We start from the raw sequence: 20714 nt of genomic DNA, 5'->3' as shown, positions 1-20714 counted from the left end.
TTCAATGTCCTTGTAGAGATGGTAGAAGACCAGCATAAACAACGCATTCTTTGGCTAATTTGAAACAAATATATTCATATTTCCACAGAGTCCCATTGACATTGTACTTCTTAGTGCCCACATCTGATCAATATTAATGATTAAGAAGCCACAATCTCAGAAAAAGTGGCAGAAATAAAAAAACAATTTGGGCCTCTGTAGAAATCAAAGATGTAGTAAACAATTATATTCCAGACAGGTAATTTCAAAGATTAATTATATGCTAATGAAAATAATTTTCTCTCATATATTCATATACAAGTAGTGGAACAGATAAATAATAAGATTTATTATAGTATTTTTAACATTTTACATTTATAGAGGAAATATTGATGAAGGTTGTTTCCACATACTCTGAGTTGATTCTGATTCTGTCCAGCTTCAGTGGAATACTACTACCTGCCTAATATCTAAGTAGCCCAGTCATAAAGTATTAGAAGCCCAAAAATTAGCACTGCAATACATACCTTTTAGCCTGTGAAGTGGAAGACTGAACCCCATGCTAGGAAGAGACACTCCTGCAGGCTGAGCAGTGACAGACGGGACACAGCAGCAGGACCCTCCCCAGGGCAGGGTGGGCCCACACCACTGCAGCTCCCCAGTGCTCTCAGGGCACCTGATGAGTGCTGCTTATACCAGGGGGTGCACCGGGGGGTCTGGATTGCAAGGTACAATGGCAAACAAGCACGTCTGCGTCTGTAGGTCTATCTGGCAGCAAATGTAACATTTCAAGTCGATTTTTTTCTTTGGTATTGATAATAAAATGTTTACAAGAAAAAGTAGAAAAGACCAGTGCAATACTGTAATAAAAAAAATAAAAATTGAAAATAGAATCCTAATGCAGGGCTATAGACAGATGTGGTTCTTAAATATAATCTGAGTATGTCATACTGAACATATTGAACATTGTCTGAGATATATAACTTAACAAGGTGTTATTTTGAGAGTATTCCATGATCTGCATAGAAATGGCAAAATAAAAACTACTCCATGCTTCAGGGGGCAAACAAATAATTAATTTTTTTAAACTAGAATCAATGTGCCAATGGAGATATATAAACTAATGCCAGGAGAGCAATAGAATAACTAGTCACAGAATGCAAACATAATTAATATGGTAGTACTAACTAAGAACCTTTCCATTCAAGAGCAAAGTGACAAAACTGATATAATCAAATATTTGTACAGCTGTTGATACTAATAATTTTCATGCCTTTTTTTTTTTAGTGTATAAAGTATCACTGTAAATTGACGCTGCCTGGGATATTTTAATTTCTTTACATTCAGAACTCTCACTTTAATCTTCTTTGAACCATTCATGCTCTTACTGTGGAGATTTTTTTGCAAACCCAGGATAGTAAGAGTGTGGTTTAATAGTTTAATATTAATGATATACAGACAGGTAGCTTCTAGTTCACCTATTCAAAATTACAGGTGAAGGAGATTCCTTTTATTATTTATTGATTAAGTACTTCAGCATATTAAAGAGGATGAATGATTTATTGGAGCCGCTATTTATGCCCCTGTTTTAACATACAATTTTAGCTTATTTTATGAAAATTCTAGAAATCAACACCACTATCATTGTGTGGGATATAAAAAAATTATAACAACGAAAAATACAGAACAGTTAGAATAATACCATTTCAAATATTTACATCTTTTACAGTTAGAAGCACTTTTCCAAAACAGCACAAATCTTGTAGAGATACACATCTGTCCTAAGTTTGCTGAAGTTAATGTATTTGCATGATGAAAGATCAGAATATGACTCACAGTAATCATACAAATACATAAAACTTATTTTTCCCAACATAAAGAGTTCCATTTCAATGAATTAACAGATGTGTTATTCCAATGAAGCATATAACCGGTATGTTAATTTTCATAATACGGGTCTTTACAGTTTATAAAGATATGTTTGAAAGAGTTTGCTTCAGTCCCTTTTTAAGGAACATCAGCTCCAAATGTATTAATGCCAGTCAAAGGAATGATTAACCATTCTGTAAAATTTTGCATTGTGCTCTCTGAAGTAAGAATACAATTGCTCTAAAACAGTGCTGTTAACAAGAGGATGGGGACGTCCTTTGGATTCATGTAAACATCTCTCCCTTCCATCACTTCTAATGCAGTAGAATCCCTTGGTTTGGTTAAAATAAAAATTAGAAGACATAATTCGGGAAGGAAGATTTAGAAATCTTTCAACTTTTTGTAATTCAGGAAGAGGGTCCTTGATTAAAGTATTGCCATCCACTATGTGAATCTGATCCAAACTGAAATGCTTAAGCCACTTTTCCATATGAACGTCATATAGACTTCTCTGAATAGCTTTGTATTTGGTATTAAGCACTCCATTCTTAATAACAATATCTTCAAAAAGCTGAACAGGCTTGTGGCTTTCTACTCTGTTGTAATATACTTGGGTATAGTCAGATATAACTCTCTCAGTGGGATCTCTTAGAATGAGCAGCAGTTTAATGGAACTATTCATGTCATGAATTCTTCCTGGAGCCTGTGGTGATGTAAAATAGCCTGGTGTTTTCTCAATTGTTATTTGATTTCCATAAGAAAATGGCATCAGATTTCTATACCAGTCTATTCCTTTCACATAATTTTCATCCCAGTCAAAGAAGTGGACTTCTGTAGCTGCTACCACAATATTAGGATGAATATCCAACATTTCCAGCAAAGCCCTTGTCCCTCCTTTACGAACTCCTATGATGATTGTCTGAGGTATTTGTCGGCTCGTGCCAGGAGGTCTCACCTGTGCTGAATAGTGTTCACTTTTATTGCTGAATAATCCTACTTGTGACTTCAGTGTTTCCAACAGTGCCCCATTCTCAACAGGAGCACCCCGAGCATGAGTCAGCAGAAGATAAGCTGACACTAGTAGGAAGGCCATGTGGAGAGGAATAATTATTTCAAGATAATGTTATGCTTACTAATGAAAGAATAGGTAAGTCCCCTCTCGAGATGGTTGGCAGAACCCGTGGTAAGCACGCAGCAAGTTTCTGAAGCATCTACAAAAAAAATAAGACAAGTCAGTATTTCCAAACCCATCATCAGCTGAAAATTCAACTCACAATTCAATTAATGAATCTGATTTGTGATCCCAACTGAAAATTTATAGTGAAGTTATTTGCTTTCCCTGGTTTCATTTCAGGAGGACAAGAAGAACCCCATGTGTTCTTTTTTCCCCTTACCCATGGGTGACCAATGATGGATACTAACTATTCAACAGCTTTGATTTCCTCTAAGCAGAAGATTAGAATTGTTTATTTGATTTTAAATTTTAAATTTAAATTTTAAATTTTAAAAACCATTAGTTGCTCGCTTTGATTTTCCTGATTACCTTCCATTTATACACATACTTCTCTTTTTATAAATACCATACCCACTATGATATTAAAAATAATTCCAAAGTATGGTTGAATGTCAATGCCTTTCCTCAAATTGCCTGCTAGATTAGTATATCCTAATCTAATTAACAGACCTGGGTGGTTGTGCAACCATTTGGGTTCTAGTGAGATATGAATAATATGAAAACAGTTCTGCTGTTTACTTAGACACAGAAAACAAAACCCAGGTATAGACAAAAATTTGAAACCTGAGCCCTTTAGATCAGAAAAGCAAGAATAAAGTGACTGAGTTGGATCAACCTTGGAAAAAAATAAATGAGACGGTGCATTCTTTTCAACTATCCAAGTGTTGTGATGCATAGTCATGTTAAGTGTTGGGGAAATCTTGGCAAATATCAGGTAATATTCTGCAGTTACTCCAAAACTCCATCCATATAAGAGTCAACTGGATGCTTTCTGGGCACTTAAAAATGTCTGAAGGGAATCAAGTCTGTTTGAAGTTAAGTAACTTCTTTTCCTTAATCCACGTAACATATGATCATTTTAAGAAGTGGTGAATGTTAAATATCTCCAAAATTTGTAAAAATTTTAGGCTTGCAGGTATGTGCCCATGGAAATATAAGTGAAAGAAAATGTCTCTGTAACTTGATTTGCTGACATTTGAAATCTTTTGGGTAGCCTGTATATATTATTTGAAACAGATTGCTTACAGATCTGCCATCACAATGAGAATAAAAAATTCAGATCAATGCAACATTGCACTGGAACCACTGTTCTTGGATTGCCAATTTCTATGTCTGAAAATCTTACAGGACAAATGCTTATTGAAAGGATTCTTCGGGTTCATTCCATTTCTGAGCAATTACAGGATTTTAAGACTTTTAGGTTAGATTACATTCTTAACTTGTTTTGTTTATCAATGTAGAGTGTGGAAACAAGCCTTCTCATACAGTGAAGAAGCAGTCATTTAAAAAACAATAACCATTTTTGAAATCTATTTGAATTATTGTTCATATTTTAAAGTAGTCTCAGAACTGCTACAACTTCAGCTCCTTCTTCAGTTTCACTGTCAGTTAAGTCTTTCTTTTTCTGAATATATTGGTCTGTCTCTTAGAAACAACCTTAGAAAACGCAGTCAATTCCCATTTGTCATGGCCCTGAGAAACATTCAATATTTCTATTTAAAAATTGTTTACTTTAAGGCTTACTTTACAGACTTAAAGATTTTAAATTTTTGATAATAACAGTCTAGGCAATGCAGTAGATTCATTAAATCTATTTTCTATATCTTATTAAAACCTACTCCAGCTTCTTGGGTATCTAGGGAATGACTCTTGTTAGCCTCAATGAGTGCTAAACTCACAGACAGATAGCAAATATTAACCCTAAAATTGTCATTTAAAAAATAAACTATTACCTTTAGTGAGGAAATCTGTGGAGAGGATTCCCTGTTGTGTCCAAGCAAGACCTAAAGGGCAACTGCTTCTTCAAAAAGAGCACAGTTTCGACTAGCAAAAGTGTGTAAACACACAATTACTAAATATTGGAAAAGTCCAAGTACAAATTGGCTTTGTAATGCCAGACTGCAGAAAATACTGTTCTCCTTTACCAACTGGAATGGAAGTTTCATTTTAAAGATCACAAGTTTTTTACTAAGAACTGCACATGGAAGTTCTATTTGAAGTTCTCAAGAGCAGAGAATGTAAGCATTTCTAGCAATTAGAGGAGGGAAGAACAGGTATGTTTATACCAAAACCACTTGTGCTTACTATTCTTTTGGATGACAAATTTGGGCAATAGCAAACATGCTGTTTGGTGCTGTGAGGAATTAAAATACATTCTGCTATAATGGGAGCTAGGGTTCGTTTTGAAAAGCTGCATAGAATGTACAGCATGAAATATGACGCATCACACCCCGGATGACTCCTGAAATGCCGGCCTTCAAACAAGTGACTCTGCTTTAATAATTTCAAGCCAAATTTTTGAACAGTTCAGTCTGAGTAATAGTAGAGCTATACATAAGATGGTCTCTGAAGTAGCAACATATGGCAGCACAGCTGCTTTCCAGAATGGTGATGCCACTAGAGTGGGATTTTGGAGTGAAGGGCAAGGGAGCAGTTAATCTTTCTTTTAACCTGTTCTGAAATCCCAGTGTCAATTTACATTCCACTCATTGTCGGTTTTAAATTAAAATTATTTCAGGAAGACTGAGAAAATGTTTTTGTAATCACCTTACCATTTTTTTCAATTTACCTCGTTTGTGCTAATACAGCACATTATACATTACAAATGCATGTACACCTGTATATAATGTTTTGAACTAAGGCAATGCTATCTTGAAAGTCTGCCAAGCAAGGAATGACTTGCAAATACCAAGGTGGAGACATACAGTTCATTATCTGATTTAAATTCCAGAACTATTCTATCTTGAAACAATTTCATGAACTGATTCTTGACAGGTATTTTAGGCAACTTTATTTAAACAGAAAAAAAAAATTTTTTAGAGTTTTTGATAATAAGTATTCTTGAGACTACCTATTAACTAAAGGTTAATAGTTTAAATAAAAAAAGCAGAATGGAAGAGAAAAAAGTAGGATTTTCTCTGAAATAAACTAAAACCAGATTAAAAAAAGAAACAAGTCTTTGAAACTGGGGACTCTGCAGTGGTATAGACAGAGATGTGTTCTTCCTAGATCTGGTGATAGATGAAAAAATGCTCAAATTCACTTTTTTATTTTATTTAAAAAACCTCAACACACTAATATTATTTTATCACTAATTACCTTAGTGTTTTCTAGTTTCATACTGAAACCCAAAGAGATTGAATGAGAAATTCATACTTATTACTGAGGAAAGATTGGTCTTCCAAAATATTATCAGGTTCACACGTGATGTGAATGAGAGTCTGTTTTAATTTAGCATCCAAAATCAATGTTTCTCTATAAAACACGCTCAGAAAGCAAGTAGCAGAAGAGATTGTGCATTTTCTATGGATCAAAGTATTAGTAGCATTTTTAAAAACAGTTATGGTAGTTCAACCAGTTTGTAATTAATTAGTTGTTTTACAAATTTCTTAGAGTCATTGCTAGAACAAAACCTTACCCAGGAAATTCTACCACAAATAATCAAATTCAGAATGTGCTGTAAAACTGGTGCCTAAACAGATAAAAATTGCCTTTGGGAGCAATTCTATCAGAACAACATTCTAGCTTCAGTCTAAGATATTTGATTGATTTCAACCAAGCTCTAAGATGTTAGATCCTGTGGTTAAGTTATAATTGCTACATAAGTGTAAAGGTTTTAAAGATGATTTATCATATATAATTGGAATGTTATTTGAATAATTTTTATGTTGCTTTTATGCCTTTATGCAATTAAATGCACATTTTTAGGAGATATGAACTGCTTTTTATAATGAAAACAATATATTTTACAGTGCTGCACTGCACACTCTTTGAATCTGAGAAGACATTTCTTAGGAAATTAACCCCATGACACATGATCAGAATGATAGTGCCTTATTACGTGTTTTTCCCCTACTATTTGGTGATGTTGGTGTTGCTTAGTAACATGAGGATCATCAACAGATATGATACTTATTAAGCAGAAATGAAGTTCAGAAATAAATTCATGCTGCAGAAAGGACTAATTAAGTAAATAATACCTTGGGCTTCTGTTTGTTTTACTTTTTTAAAACCTTAGACTAGACTGAAGAAGCTACTATGCAGGCTGAAAAATCATTTTAATATTGCAGAAATGTTCTGAAGGCCCTTAAATGCTGCACTCTACTCTATAAAAAAACTTCTAAGCAGCTTATGACTTATCTTTCTTCAGGGTAAAGTGCAGCATCATAGGGTAAACCTAACTATACTATAATGACTAATTTATAATATTATTAGTTCCTAATAATACTTCCCACTGCCTGTAATGCTTTTCAGTGGAGAATTTTGCAGCATTCTGTGTTAATGATCTGTCTGCACCCTATTAAGGCACCATTCTCACCTCACAGGAAATTGCAACTGACCAACATATAGATCCAGTTCAGGAGTGCAAATGCTTTGGAAAGTCGGGGTTAATGTGCTCTGCTCAAGGTCATATAACAGGTTTATAGTCCAGCCAAGAATAAAAACCCCAGGGCTTCCAAATCTCCTTCCAATTCCAACTCTGTGCCATTACATGACATCCTCTCACACCTCTTCTGATACCTGGATTACATGCTGAACTGAAAAGCAAAGAGATTCCTCAATGTTTCAGCATAACATTCAAGTATTTTGTGGAATACAGCAATTTCTTACCATTCGCTCCCCCCCAAAAATTGGAACCAAATGCAAACTCAGAATTTTGTTGTTTCAAGGTATTTGTGCAGCAATACTACGGTTGATGACTGAAAACTACAACAGGGGGAGCTGGTCAGAGGAAGTATAACAAAGAACCAATTTTTGCCTAGATTTTTAAAAATGTATTTGGATTGAAAAAAATGTACTGCTTATCCTCTTGATTTCTATTGGATATCAACTCATCTCAACACAGAGATCAGTCACTGAGAACACAATTCAAACATGTTAAAGTTTACTTGCACACAAATTTGTAACAGCTCAATTATATCTCTATAATTAACATCTCTAATGCTGACAATATAGAAAGGCTATAGAAGTCTAATTATTCACAACCAAAGATTATGTCAGGTGAACTGTTTCAGAAATATTTTTGAAAGACAATCATACTGTGATGACAGTTAGACCAGTGTAAAGTATCCATATACAGACTGGATTTATGTAATAAGTAATTCTAAAGAACAACAACATTAATCAAATTCTAAAAGGTTTCAAATACCTGAAATTGGGCTGATGATTTTCCTGTGATAAAACTAGAGCTAGTTACATGGCATAATAAATGCAAATCTGCACTCAGTACAGCTTACCCATTTTTTAAAACCAGGTAAATGAAATACCCAGGGTGTGTAGGATATATTGCTTAATACAATCCAGTATCAATTTATTCAAATCCAATAAAGCAATGACTAATTCTATTAATTCTAAGCATTAAATATTAGAAGTAATACTATCATCGAACAGCCTCTTCATAATACCTTAATTCTGATTTACAGTATCATTTGTAAAATAATGGACATTTAAAAATACTTGGCACATGTCCAATGGTTGAACAAAAATGTATCCTATTCAATATTAAGTGAAAGGAAGCAGTTCAGCTACTTCTATCCACACAGCTCAGATATGCTTAGAATCAAGGAGACAATAAGAGAACATTTCTGAATGTGAAAAATATTTAAAATTTTGGAAAGGCTTCCTATGAAGAAACAATTGTGGGTAAGCCTTAATTTTATTACAAGCAGTGCAATTACTTTAGATTTGTGTTAGGGTGAGATAAATCAGATATAGGTGCAATTGAATATGTTTAGAGCTCTGTCCTAGAAATGCAGTCTGATTCAGGAGAATCCCAAATTAACTATTCCATGAAACTAAAGACTGTGTGTGAAAGGACAGTTATTCCAGCAAATGATAACACTTTAGATAGGGCATGAAACTTTTCTGCTACATTTACTCTATATTCTGTTGCCATTAAGAGTAATAACTGAATAAAATTCTCAATATGTCATTAGTGGGCTTTATCAAAATAAGTTAGGAGAGATAAGTCAGTTCCCATCAATATACGTGGGTTGGACATGAAGAACTTCCCACCTGTAATCATGGAAGATGTCTGCTGCAAATTGGAGAAAGCAAGAAAGGTTTAGAGGCAGCAAAATACAACATTTGTGTTTTGTAACAGAGCTACAAGCTGAGCTCCACTGGACTTCGGTTATACAAGGAGTAGAGGACAAAGTACAAAAAGGACCACAGATCCAGAGTTAAACCAATATTGCAGCAGTTCATGTTGCTGATAAAGAACCTTAAGAGTCTTGTGTGCACTTAAGAATTTTGTTCACTTTCATTTTACTCAAATTATGGACATATTTTTAATAGGGACATGTACTAAGAATTCCTCAAGGAAATCCATGATCCCACAGGCTGTCCTGAAATGCTGTCTTGCTGCCATAACTCCTCTTCAGGTAATGAAAGAGTTTAAAGGCGTTTCTTTAAGCATCAATACAAAACTATATGTTATCTCATAGAAAGACAAAGACATTAACATTTTAAAGTCCTAATATCAGCAGTGAATTTATTTGTGTGAACCTTTTCTAACGACATTGCAGTTTTATAACAGTCTACAGTTACTACCTTACAGGAATAAAAAAAGGAATAAAAAAGAAAATAGCTATTTGGTGAACAAAGATAGGAGCTGCAAAGTAACAGCAATTTGCTGCAGGCTTCTACCAGCAACATAGACTATAATGGATAAAAAGGAAAGCTAAAAAAGGTTAGCATAAACTATAAACACATTGAATCATTGGCAGGTGATAGTAGCAGATAGGAGTTTTGAAAAAAGTTTGTTTCCCTAAGGCTAACATTACATTCCTAATTCCCTTTTCTGATAACTCAAGATAGAAAATTGCCTGATGATAATATGACTGCAAATATATAGCAGTCATATTACCTTATATATGATAATATATATCGTATAAACACACAAATAAATATCTGAGGTAAACAAACCTTGTCCAGTGTAGACTACACACTTATATTTTATGGTATCTTTGAAAAGCATCATATTCAAACCACCCACATAAAAGTTACTGAATTACAATTTCATAAAGGTCTTTAATACGTTTAGTCCATAAAGTCAGGTATATTCTAAGCATACCTCTAAATATACACAAAAAAATTCAGTTCCTATTAAGACGTAAAGCATAGATAGTGGTCATATTAGCACAGATGAGAAGGCCAATTTTATTTGTCTAATCACTCTATCACACTGGCATGTTTCAAATGGAACAGCACTACCATTTTTTAAAATTAAACTTACACCTCTAATTGTTAATTACACATCTGGATTAATATAAATTGAAGTAACAAAGATGCCATGTCAGATCTTCAGCCAAATAAGCAGTAGCTGTAAAGGTGCAAGATGTAATGATGTGTGGCTGGTAACCAGTTTTTTTTAATACTTCTACAGTACAGTAATAAGGTTAAACTTCAGCCTCTCTACCTCTGGTATAATTCATTGAACACTATTAATTTTCCCACACTCATTGTCACAAAGAACACCTTAATACTCACTGATGTTTAGGAATTAAAATTAGAATTTGATGCAGAGGATTTATGAGAGACACGTCTTTCAAAGGAAAAGATTCCTCAGAGGGTCAGAGATGGCAAAAGAAGCATTTGATAGGGATGAAGACAGGTTAACTCTCTGTGGTACAGAACAGCAAATTCCTACAGGAAATCCATGTCAAGTAAGTGACCCTAGGACCTGCTATGCTCTTGTAAAGAGCACAGGTTCCTGACATTAAAAAAACAAACAACTAACCAAAACCACAAAGAATCCTACCAACCCTACCAAAACCAACTAACTAACCAAAAAAACCCACAAACCCCATAAAGCCCTGCAAATCTGAACTGGTGGGGATTCTAAAGCATTACAACTTTGAGGACTCCAAAAAGGGATAACATTATCTCATAGGAGAATTTTTCCGAGCAGAACTTGTCAATATTATACCTTAGGTTTTCAACACTGCCTCAGTGCAGGGTGAGAGCACTCCAGGCAGAGCTCATCAGACAGTGGCAGCTGCACGGGGAGCTGCCTAAAACAGCCAGGAGTGACATGTGAGGAAATGGCCAGGGAGAGATGCAGCCAAAGTCTTATGGGCAAGGAGGCTCCTTTGTCCCTGCTCGGAATGCTGTCCATCAGCCAGGCACTTCAGACAAGTCTCATGAGCCAAGGTCAGTATCTTACCCTCTGTTCATATCTTTTTGAATAACTTTTCTGAGGCTCTGGCATTAGTCTCTGGGAAGTAGTTATATGATGCTGACTGATAAGAATTGCTGCATTGGGTCCTATATAACTGCTGTATATCCCCATCGTACAAGGCATGAAATAAACTGATCCTACCCTTGGTTATAAGTCCTGCTATCCAACAATCAGCAGATTGAAGACCTTCTAATGTCAAATTCAAACACTAAGAGAAGGAGCCAACTTCTTGGCTCAGGAATATACTGTAAAGCACAGGTGTAAAGTGAGCTGAGAATTCACCTGTAATAAAACAAAGCAGCTGAAAGGCCCATCAGGGTTGAAAGGTTTTGGCCTTGTAAAGGATGACTGAATAAAATTTAAGAAAAAAATAACAGCTCAGGAGCAATTTTTTTTCAATGAGTGTGTAGAGAACAGAGGATGTGAGTGTATATAAAGAAAGTGAAATCATGTGTCATCTAGACAATTGACTTAACACTGAAAATTCAATTTTGACATTTTGGGTACTGGCATAGGCCCTGATAAGAGGAAGATCAAGATACAGATCAGAGAAAAAAGGTGTGAGTAAGTATGAATGTTTGATAAAATAATAGGATTTGCAAAACTAAGAAATGTACTCAATCCACTCAGAGTTTAGATATGCTGAGAGACTTTGGGCTTCAAAGAATCAAAAATTATACAAAAAGGGCCTCATCTTTCTCTATCTTTCCTCAAAGTAAACAAATACACACGACTTTAAGTCAGAGCCCACAGAAAGCAGCTGCCTAGCAATTCTTAACACTGATTAATAATGATAGTAGTAAAAAGCAAAACTCTGTCTTACACTGGTAAACAAATCCTTGCTAACAAAGGTAAATATACTGTAATGTAGAACAGACAAACATTAGAAAAGAAACAAATAGATAATGTTCTTCTTGAATAGAAACTCAGTACCTTCAACAGATATCCATTGTCAAACTACATGCATGTTCAACCCAGCAGATCGCTGTAGAGACACGGGAATGAAAGCAAATGAGGAAACATTTGAAAATGCCTAATAACTGGAGTGTAAAACACAAAACAGCCTGGTGTGCAAAACTGATGTGTCTTTTGCCCTCTTCCTCAGGCCAAAACAGAGAGTCAAAGATGACAGTCTGAAAATATGGAGTAAGTAAAAGGCAGATTATTTTCTGGCTATTATGGAAAAGCAAAAATCAGATCTTTGCTCCTTACCAAAACTGTTCCCACTGCCAAAGTAGCATGTTAAAATGCAGTAAAAGAATACTCACCATTCCAAAGAGTCTGAGAACAGTTAGCTAATACCAAACACATCTTATATTTTTCTCCAAGACTTCTGAGTTTTAGTAGGGTCCTAACTGACTGTTCTTTGCCCTATTTAGTTAGAAAACTTCTGTGCAGTCCCAGTTTTTCAAACTTTGATATACAACCTGAACCTGTAGGCATGTCAGTAGTCCAACCAAGGATATACATACATATGTCAAAACCTTACACTTCAGTAGAAAACAAAGAAACTTCCTCTCCTCTTTCCCCCAGTCCAGGCAGTTATCATGACAACTTCCCTATGCAAAAAACAACCTCTGCATCTACAAGCTTAAGGTCTCCCCACAAAAACCCTTTCTGTTGTTAAACCACTGCATCAAACAGCACAGTTAATTCAAGCAGAACATGGTACCTGCCATAGAGCATCACTTCTACCCCATAGCTCAGTGCTATGTTGCACCCAAACAAGCCTTCCACACTTTTCCTTTAATGCTGCTTCACTTCAAATCAGTTACGACTTCTCAGAAAGATTCTTTGATGGCTGAGAGTGCCTACAGCAATTCTTTGGCACCTTTAAGCTCTGTCAATATTCACTTAAGTCTTTAAGGTAAAATCAGATTTAGGAGCCATCACATACATTCAAGATCAGGACTTTAAGACTTCAAATATGTGGAATTTGTGACAAATGGTGAGGATTTGTCACATTAGAAACTGACTAGAAAAAGCCACAATAGATGTGGTCAGAGGCTAAATAAGAGCATGGTAAGATTACCTCCCAGATTCAGATATTGTGTTTGCTGTCTATAAATAAAAGTAAATAATATTTATACCCAGTATTTTTTTATTTTAAATTGTAGTATCAATTTGAAAAACATGTATTGCACTTAGATATCTTATAATGACCTTTTAATATTTTTCTCCTTAGGTCTGAATGGTCTTACCAGTATTCAGGTATTTGATAAGGTGCTAGAAACTCCTATAGCAGAGGAGAAAGAGGCAGAGGTAAAGAAGGACTCTGATATATTCTCATAATTAACTGCATATTATTAGAGCAATAAAGTGTTAGAATGTTCAAAGTCATTCTCCTAAGAGTGGGTAGGCTGCACAGCACAAGCATTTTAATTGATTCTAAATCCCCTGATTTCAGCTACTCAAACAGACATAGTATGACAGCAAACTGGTCTTACAGTGTCACAACAATGGGACATTTCCCCAAGGACCAATATTTTAAACATAGCATAGAGGAGAAAGGTACCTCCACTACCTTGCATTCTCCCTCTCAGTCTCCTTCTTTCCCAAATAAAAGAGAAAAAATCCCCCAAAGCTCAAAAGGTTCAGACTGGCAAAAGAAGTTTACTTTTTCTGTAGGAGGAGGTAATCAATTTTGTGATCTCTCATTGCCATTTTCTAGCCAAAGATAATTTTTTTTCTTAGTATATAACTTATGACCCACAACATTCCATGCTGTTCTAGTCCATTCTATTTTTTCTCAGGGAATTTAAAAAAGAAAAGTTTATGATCAGTCCTCATTTCTTTTTTACCTGTTCTCCATTACCAGAAAAGCACGGTTATATAAAGCAAAGATGTAGGTGTTTGTATGTGATGGTTTTAAACATAAAATACACATTTCGTGCATCCTGATCCTTGTTTCTCTTGCCTCATAAACACACTTAGCAGTCCCTATGGATGGTGCAATTTTAAAGAAAGTAATTATCTCACTGTAGATTTTACTTCTGATTACATTTTTCTCCTGTTTTCAATGCATTCTGAGTTTTTCCAGAGTGTTAACAGAAGTATTTTCAGCAGGTTTTCTGCAGCATCCTTCATCAGTGTCTTAGCATTTACTTTAAACCTTTAGAAGAACAAATGTCAGCATCTGAATACCAGTTAATTTGCAAGTCCAGTGTGATTCATAGAAAAAAACAGAAAGCAAAGCACCAAACCAACAGTTTCAAATCAGACTGCCTAAAAGCATATGAAATCAGGAAGATATTCTGTTGCTACTATTCACAGTGAACAGGAGTTTACTCCTTTAGTAAAAGGAAGATGGAGTTGGATAGCACTGAATGTAAGAGTAGAGAATCTTAATTCCCTACATGAATGGTGAAGTAATCTTTAAAGATGTTGAGCATCTGAGGCTTTTTTTGTATTTTAGGATGGCCGAGATCTCCACTGAAGGTTGCCTTTTTTCAGGCACTGATATAACAATTTTCCAACTCAGCAAGATGGAAGAAACATACGCTGGTATGTGTAACAATTCTCCATCAGACATTTGCATCCTCCCTCTTTGCAACTGATAATGTGTCCAAACTTGGTACCATTTAATGAGAATTCCAATATTTCAAAAAACCTCACAAATACAAAGTAGTTTGGAAAGATTAACGTGAAATTTAGTTAGGGAAAGAGGATCTCTGCTGGAATCTCCAAATTACTTATACAACCTATCCATCCTCCTGCTCTCAGCTTTTAATACCTTACTGTTTGGCCATTGATAGCTATAGTGTTTTGCAAAGCATCGTTGTAATCCTATTTTCCCTGAGCTCAGCTTGTGAAAAATGTATACTTCTATTTAAAGCAACATCATGTTTTATTTTGTGGCAATAAAAGATTTTTTTTTGCATTCTGATTATGAGTGTTCAGTCCTCTTACTCCTCTTTGCTTAAATATGTTCTCACAGGGGAAAATAAATCTGGATTTCAAATTTAATTTTTAACTATAAAATATGGAATAGTTATTTCTGCTTACAGCATACTAAAAAAGGTAGTGCAAGTAAGTGGTGTAAGCTACTGGTTATTGATGCCAGCTCTGCTTTAAAGCAATGGTAATAGCTTTTCCTCTCAAAGGAAGAAAGTATTTCTTCTAGAAACTATAAGTTGTATATATTATTTTACGTTTTTAATGCTGAATTTTCATCTTAGATTTGTAGTTTGACATTTCTTAGCTAAAATGTTTTCATACTCATGTCTCACTTTTTCTTTATGGCATCTGTCAATTTAAATATGCAAAAAGAATGTTAATATTAAGAGTAGGTTAAATTTCTAGAACTCTTTTTGTCCAGGGAGAAAAGTCTGACATGGGTGTACTTGAAAAGTTATCACACCTACTAATAACTTAAAAAGAATTATAATAAAAAGAAAAAGTCACTTTGAGTTTATAGATAATAAACAGTTAAGGGCAAATTTTTGAGATCAGAATAAAGATGTTACCATCAAACAATACTGAAGTGCCAGTGTGTGAGAAATAAGGAGTTCAATTATTGAATGTGAAAGAGTCTCGGTTCCTATACTATGGAGCTTGCAAAAATTAGAGAAATTAGAGCATAGCATGTCAAAAAAAAATAAAATGAACCTTTTTCCCCTGACATTTAAAAAATATAAGCAATATAACTGTCATTGATGGTCTGGAAATGTTTCAGACACAAAATTTCAGTCAAATATAAAAGTACTAGGAGAAATAAATCAAGTCCAACCTGTTTCATAAAACATCATGGATCTGCTGTGAATGAGTATCCAAGTATGCAAGAGAAATTGAATGTAAAGTACTTAAAATTATAACATGTAACCGACTTCCACTACAAGCACCACAAAGCTAGTAGTTAAAGAGGGAAGGAGTGGAAAAAGCAATGGAAGTTATGAAAAGCAAAAAATTAGCATCTGTAGGCAAACCCATGTTATTAATAATTTTAGTGACCAGAGTTAGGTACAATACTTGTGCAAATACACACACACAAATATAGCACACAGAGACATAAAGAACAGATAGTAATAGAGAATAATGCAGTCCAATTTAAGAATTTAAATTAGTTGGGTTCATGAGCAATGCAGGTGATGCTGATAAATGTAGATTATAAAAGTGTATTGCAAACAGATAAATGTATACACTGGAAACATGTTCAGGATCAAATGTGCAAGTGTAGAAGAACTTGGAATTGTCAGAACATATCAAACCTTAAGAAAACTTAGATTCTACCATAGTACGGGTACAAAGAAAGGCAAAAGGGATAAGGATGGCACTGTAGTGGATTGAAGTGGAAATTGAAAGAATTGGAGTTCAACTTCCACATTTTTTTGTGGGGGCTGGATCAAACATACCTTGGAGAGTGATGTCATAACAAACTGAGATGGAGTTTGAATTTACAGTTGATTTCATGGTCTCCAAGTAGAGCAATCTCCTCATATGTGGATTTAATGCTCAGCAGTTAATGTGTTCTAAAATTTACACCTCAGCTTTCTCACAGTAATTTCCCCTTGAAGACAAGGCTTGAGGGTGAAATTTTTCAGAAGCATTTATGCTGATCTAATTTTAGTCCCACAGAAATCATTCATAGAATTATTGATTTAGTAGCAAAGTTATGAAAGTCCTGAAACATTCCCCTCTCTTCCTCACCTTGTGCTCTTCGGAATTGTGTTTCTCACCTTGAAGTGATATCACAAACACCTCGAATGTCCAGGTGATAGAAAATTGAAGGAAACCATGAAATGGATTGAAATGCTGAGTTGCATTGATACATCTCAACAATGAAGGAAATGTTGAATTACTACGCACGTTTAGAAATATATCCAGGTGTTCTGGAGGGATTTTAAATCACAGAGATGACAAACTATCATGCAAAATCAGTCCTCATGTTGAAAGATAATAATTTTAAAGCTATGAACAATACTAAAAAAAAAAGTTACGGTCACTAATACAAATTTAGAGAAATTACATTGAAAAAAATAAGAAAATGAAAGTTAGCCATGATATGCTAAAAGTAAATGAATTAAATAAAATTAAATTTATTTAGATTATACCCTCTCTCCCATAAAAACAAATACATATCCTATTTTGCTGAGCAAAATTTTTACGTGGCTTTTAAAAATTCCATAGACCATGCAAGCTAAATAGCATGGGATGAAAACCAGGTTTACATTGTTTACTTGACTGTCTGACAAAGTGCTGCACTATTAGTGTCTGGGTAAAAAGCAAGGATTCAATGGGGATTAAAAAACCAGCTCAGAAAACAAAGTGTAGGAATGCACAGGAAATCCTCAGCATCCAGTTAATTCAGGACCACGATGCACCATGCATCTCTTCAGAAAAAGATACAGGGTGAGAGTTTCAAAGAAGTCTAAGGACCTTCAGTTACTGATTAATTTGAAATTTGAATTTCAAATTAGAGATGGACACCTAGATCCCTCAGACTTTCTGGAAAGCCTTACCCTTAAGATTCTTTGTGAAGCACTCAAAAATCTCACTGAAAACCTCAGTTTGATGCACAGGAGCAGACAGAGGCAAGCACACTATTAGTATGCAAAAGCAGCAAGAGAAAATGACAGTACAGTTTTAACGTATTTTGGTAGACTAATGGTTCAGAGTGACTATGAACAGTGTGTTTCATTCTGGTCAATCTCTCTCAAAAGAAAGAGGCAGTTCAGAGGTGGCTGTCAACAGAAGATTGCAAGCATAAATAATTTGTTAATATAAGGCGATAGTCAAGAGATGCAGAGTCTGTACTTTGACTGCTACATTAGATAAATGAACTTGGATAACCCTTGCTCATCTCCCCACAAGTTCACAAAGTATGCTTCAGTGAAACAAAAAGGCAACAAAATTAAAACTGACAAAGTTATATGCTCTGAACAATGCACAATTAATCTAGGAGTGTCATTGCCACTAAATGTGACTGTAGATCTATGTAACACAAACAAAAAGAAAGCAAGAATAGCCAGCAAAGAAAAAGGAAGTTTTCAGTTGTATTTCAAAATAGGGTATTTACTTTCTTATATAAACAATCTATTAAAAGAATAGATTTTACAAGAGCTCAAGAGGAAACAGAATTCATTTTGAAAAAATCTACATTTCTAGTGTCATAATAACTAGGGGCTGGATCATATAAAAAAATGTAGCAACTTACAAGAGAATTTTACCAAAGAAATTTCATATAAAGTCTAAATAATTTTTAATAAGTTTGGATGGGTTTGTTTATTGAGTTCTATGGAAAGAGGGGCAGAGAAAAATCTCCATTTCTGACTAAATGACCATAGTTTCCACGTCATTGCTCCAAGCATAACTTCTGTCTTTCACTGATTTACTAAAGACCAGGAATTATACAATTAGACCATACAGCTTGACATTGATACTGAAAGTATAAGTAAGGTTGAATGATTTACAGAAGACAAGTAAAAGGACAGCAGGATGCCAGACCAGAGTCACATGTCAAAGGAGAAAAGGCTGCAAATATAAAAACTTGAGCAAGCTAACAGTTAGATGCTTCTACATTTTGTAGATACCAGGGCAAAAAATAACATGATTGAGTGATTAAAATTAAGGGGGTATGTGATAACAGTCACATTTCTTTTAATCTCAGTTTGCAAGTCATCTAGATTCTGACCATTCTCACTGATCTGTAGCCTCTTTCTGTTGCTTTATATCCACATCACAAGACTGAATTTCAGGCCTCTTTCCTCAGATCAGACCTCACTAACACAGAGAACAACAAGCACCAGACTTGGCTTCCAAACTACGGTCCACGTAAATAATCCTTATATTCTTCCTGCTTTTTTGCTTGGATGGCATTAATTCTGGGGCAGTTTCTAGTCCAGCAAATCACATTCTTCTGTGCAGCTCTCTTAGCTAGTCAACAACTACACACCTGAAATTTATACAGTCAAACATTTCTTTTTTTTTTCTACTTATACTTGTTCCTATTAAACTGCAGCCTATTTTATACAAATTTCTCAAATATAGCAACAACATCTTGACACCCAATGCTGTTCTCCAGTATGCTTGAAGTCTCCTCACTTAGAGTCATCCTTGTCTCCTCCATAATCCAGGTAATTAATAAAAGATACCACCTATTGTTTTTCTCATGCTTAAAAGTTGTGTAGTCCAATGTAGCTTTCTGCCAATAAACACTGAACTCTTCAGCCCTACTCTCATTCAAGATGTATTAAAAAGAAAGTACAGGAAGCAAATACATGACAATAGTTGATATATGATTAAATGCAGAAAAAGAGATATGGATATATATGCAGCGAGTAAGTTGAAATATAATTAGCTATGAAAGGAACATACTTTCATGTAACAATAACAACAAGCATCTAGAAATCCTATGCCATTCATCTCAATTGAGATGTTAATTTCACATTAAGTAAAATAAAAACAAACAAAAAAGAAACAAAGACATCCCTCCATCTCTGAAGCTACATGTGAATTGAAGCATTTCTGTGTCTCGGTAGAATTTTTAACTGAAACATTTGCTAAGTTTCATCTAAAAAAGGTTAGTTGAACCAAGCATTTACTTGTCCTGTACCCCCTCTCTAGCAGTGGCCCATCATGGACACATAAGGGAGTGTAAAAAACCAAGATAAACATACAGCGATTTTTCTAAGCATACTTTCCCAGCATCCAGTGAATCTGAGCTTCAGTGACTCTCTGAATTAGTAGCTTTATTGTCCTTACTGGATCAGCAACCAGTCTTACTTTTCAAATAAATGTAAATTCAGTTTGTGGTAAGGAGTTCCATGGCATAATTACATAAAATATGAAAAAATATTTCATTTTTTTTAAACATACCACCTACTAGTTTCGTCTAATGCCCAAAGTCCTTGCAGTAGAAGAGTCAATGAAAATCACCTGTAATACATTTACTCACCACTCATGAGTTAGTAAACTTGCCATAGCCTCCTTCAACTTTATTCTTCCCAGACTGAAAACTTCTAGTCCTACTTGTCCCGTGTTTGAAAGATTTATTTAATTATCTTTTACTCATCCTGCTCATTCTGCTCTTTACCTGTTCAAGACGCAGGTGCAGCACTGTGACTGCTTGTAAGCATGACGTTCTATAATTGATTCTATTTCTTTCTAAAAATGTCTAATATTAAATTTGCTCCTTTTTTTTACTGCTACTATTTTCATAGTTCACTGAAAACTCTGCGAATACATAATCTCACAGTGAAGTTCTTGAACAGATAGTCAGTTTGAAGTCCATTCTTGTGCATGAAAGGGCTTTTTTTTTACCCTTTGAAAACTGTTTTACATTTATTAACAGTGAATTTAACTTGTCACTTTATCACTCAGTATCACTGAGGTGCTTCCTTGCAGTTGGCTTTCACTTCTCTTAGTCTGAATAATTTACTATCAGCTGCAAAATTTGCTGTGTAAAGACAGGCTTTGTGTTCCTAATGCATTTTAAACAATGCTAGTCTTATG

At 34.8% G+C, this 20714-nt stretch overlaps 1 protein-coding gene across 1 annotated transcript in view; it reads right to left on the bottom strand.

Annotated features, from left to right (window-relative positions):
- Nucleotides 1-304: 304 nt before the first annotated feature.
- The window catches only part of LOC113982597 (heparan sulfate glucosamine 3-O-sulfotransferase 1-like), a 45961-nt gene continuing 25551 nt past the window's right edge, over nucleotides 305-20714 (bottom strand). The window contains exon 2 of the mRNA XM_027711004.2: nucleotides 305-3059. Within this exon, the coding sequence (XP_027566805.1) occupies nucleotides 2012-2941 (930 nt within the window). The 5' untranslated portion in view covers nucleotides 2942-3059 and the 3' untranslated portion in view covers nucleotides 305-2011. The remainder of the gene's footprint in view (nucleotides 3060-20714) is intronic.

The sequence above is a fragment of the Pipra filicauda genome, unplaced genomic scaffold, assembly GCF_003945595.2.
Source record: "Pipra filicauda isolate LSUMZ 115617 unplaced genomic scaffold, ASM394559v2 scaffold15_size4787011_pilon, whole genome shotgun sequence".
In the NCBI taxonomy this organism is placed as follows: domain Eukaryota; kingdom Metazoa; phylum Chordata; class Aves; order Passeriformes; family Pipridae; genus Pipra; species Pipra filicauda.
Note: the sequence above shows the minus strand (reverse complement) of the source record. Positions and strands in the feature narration are given on the sequence as shown.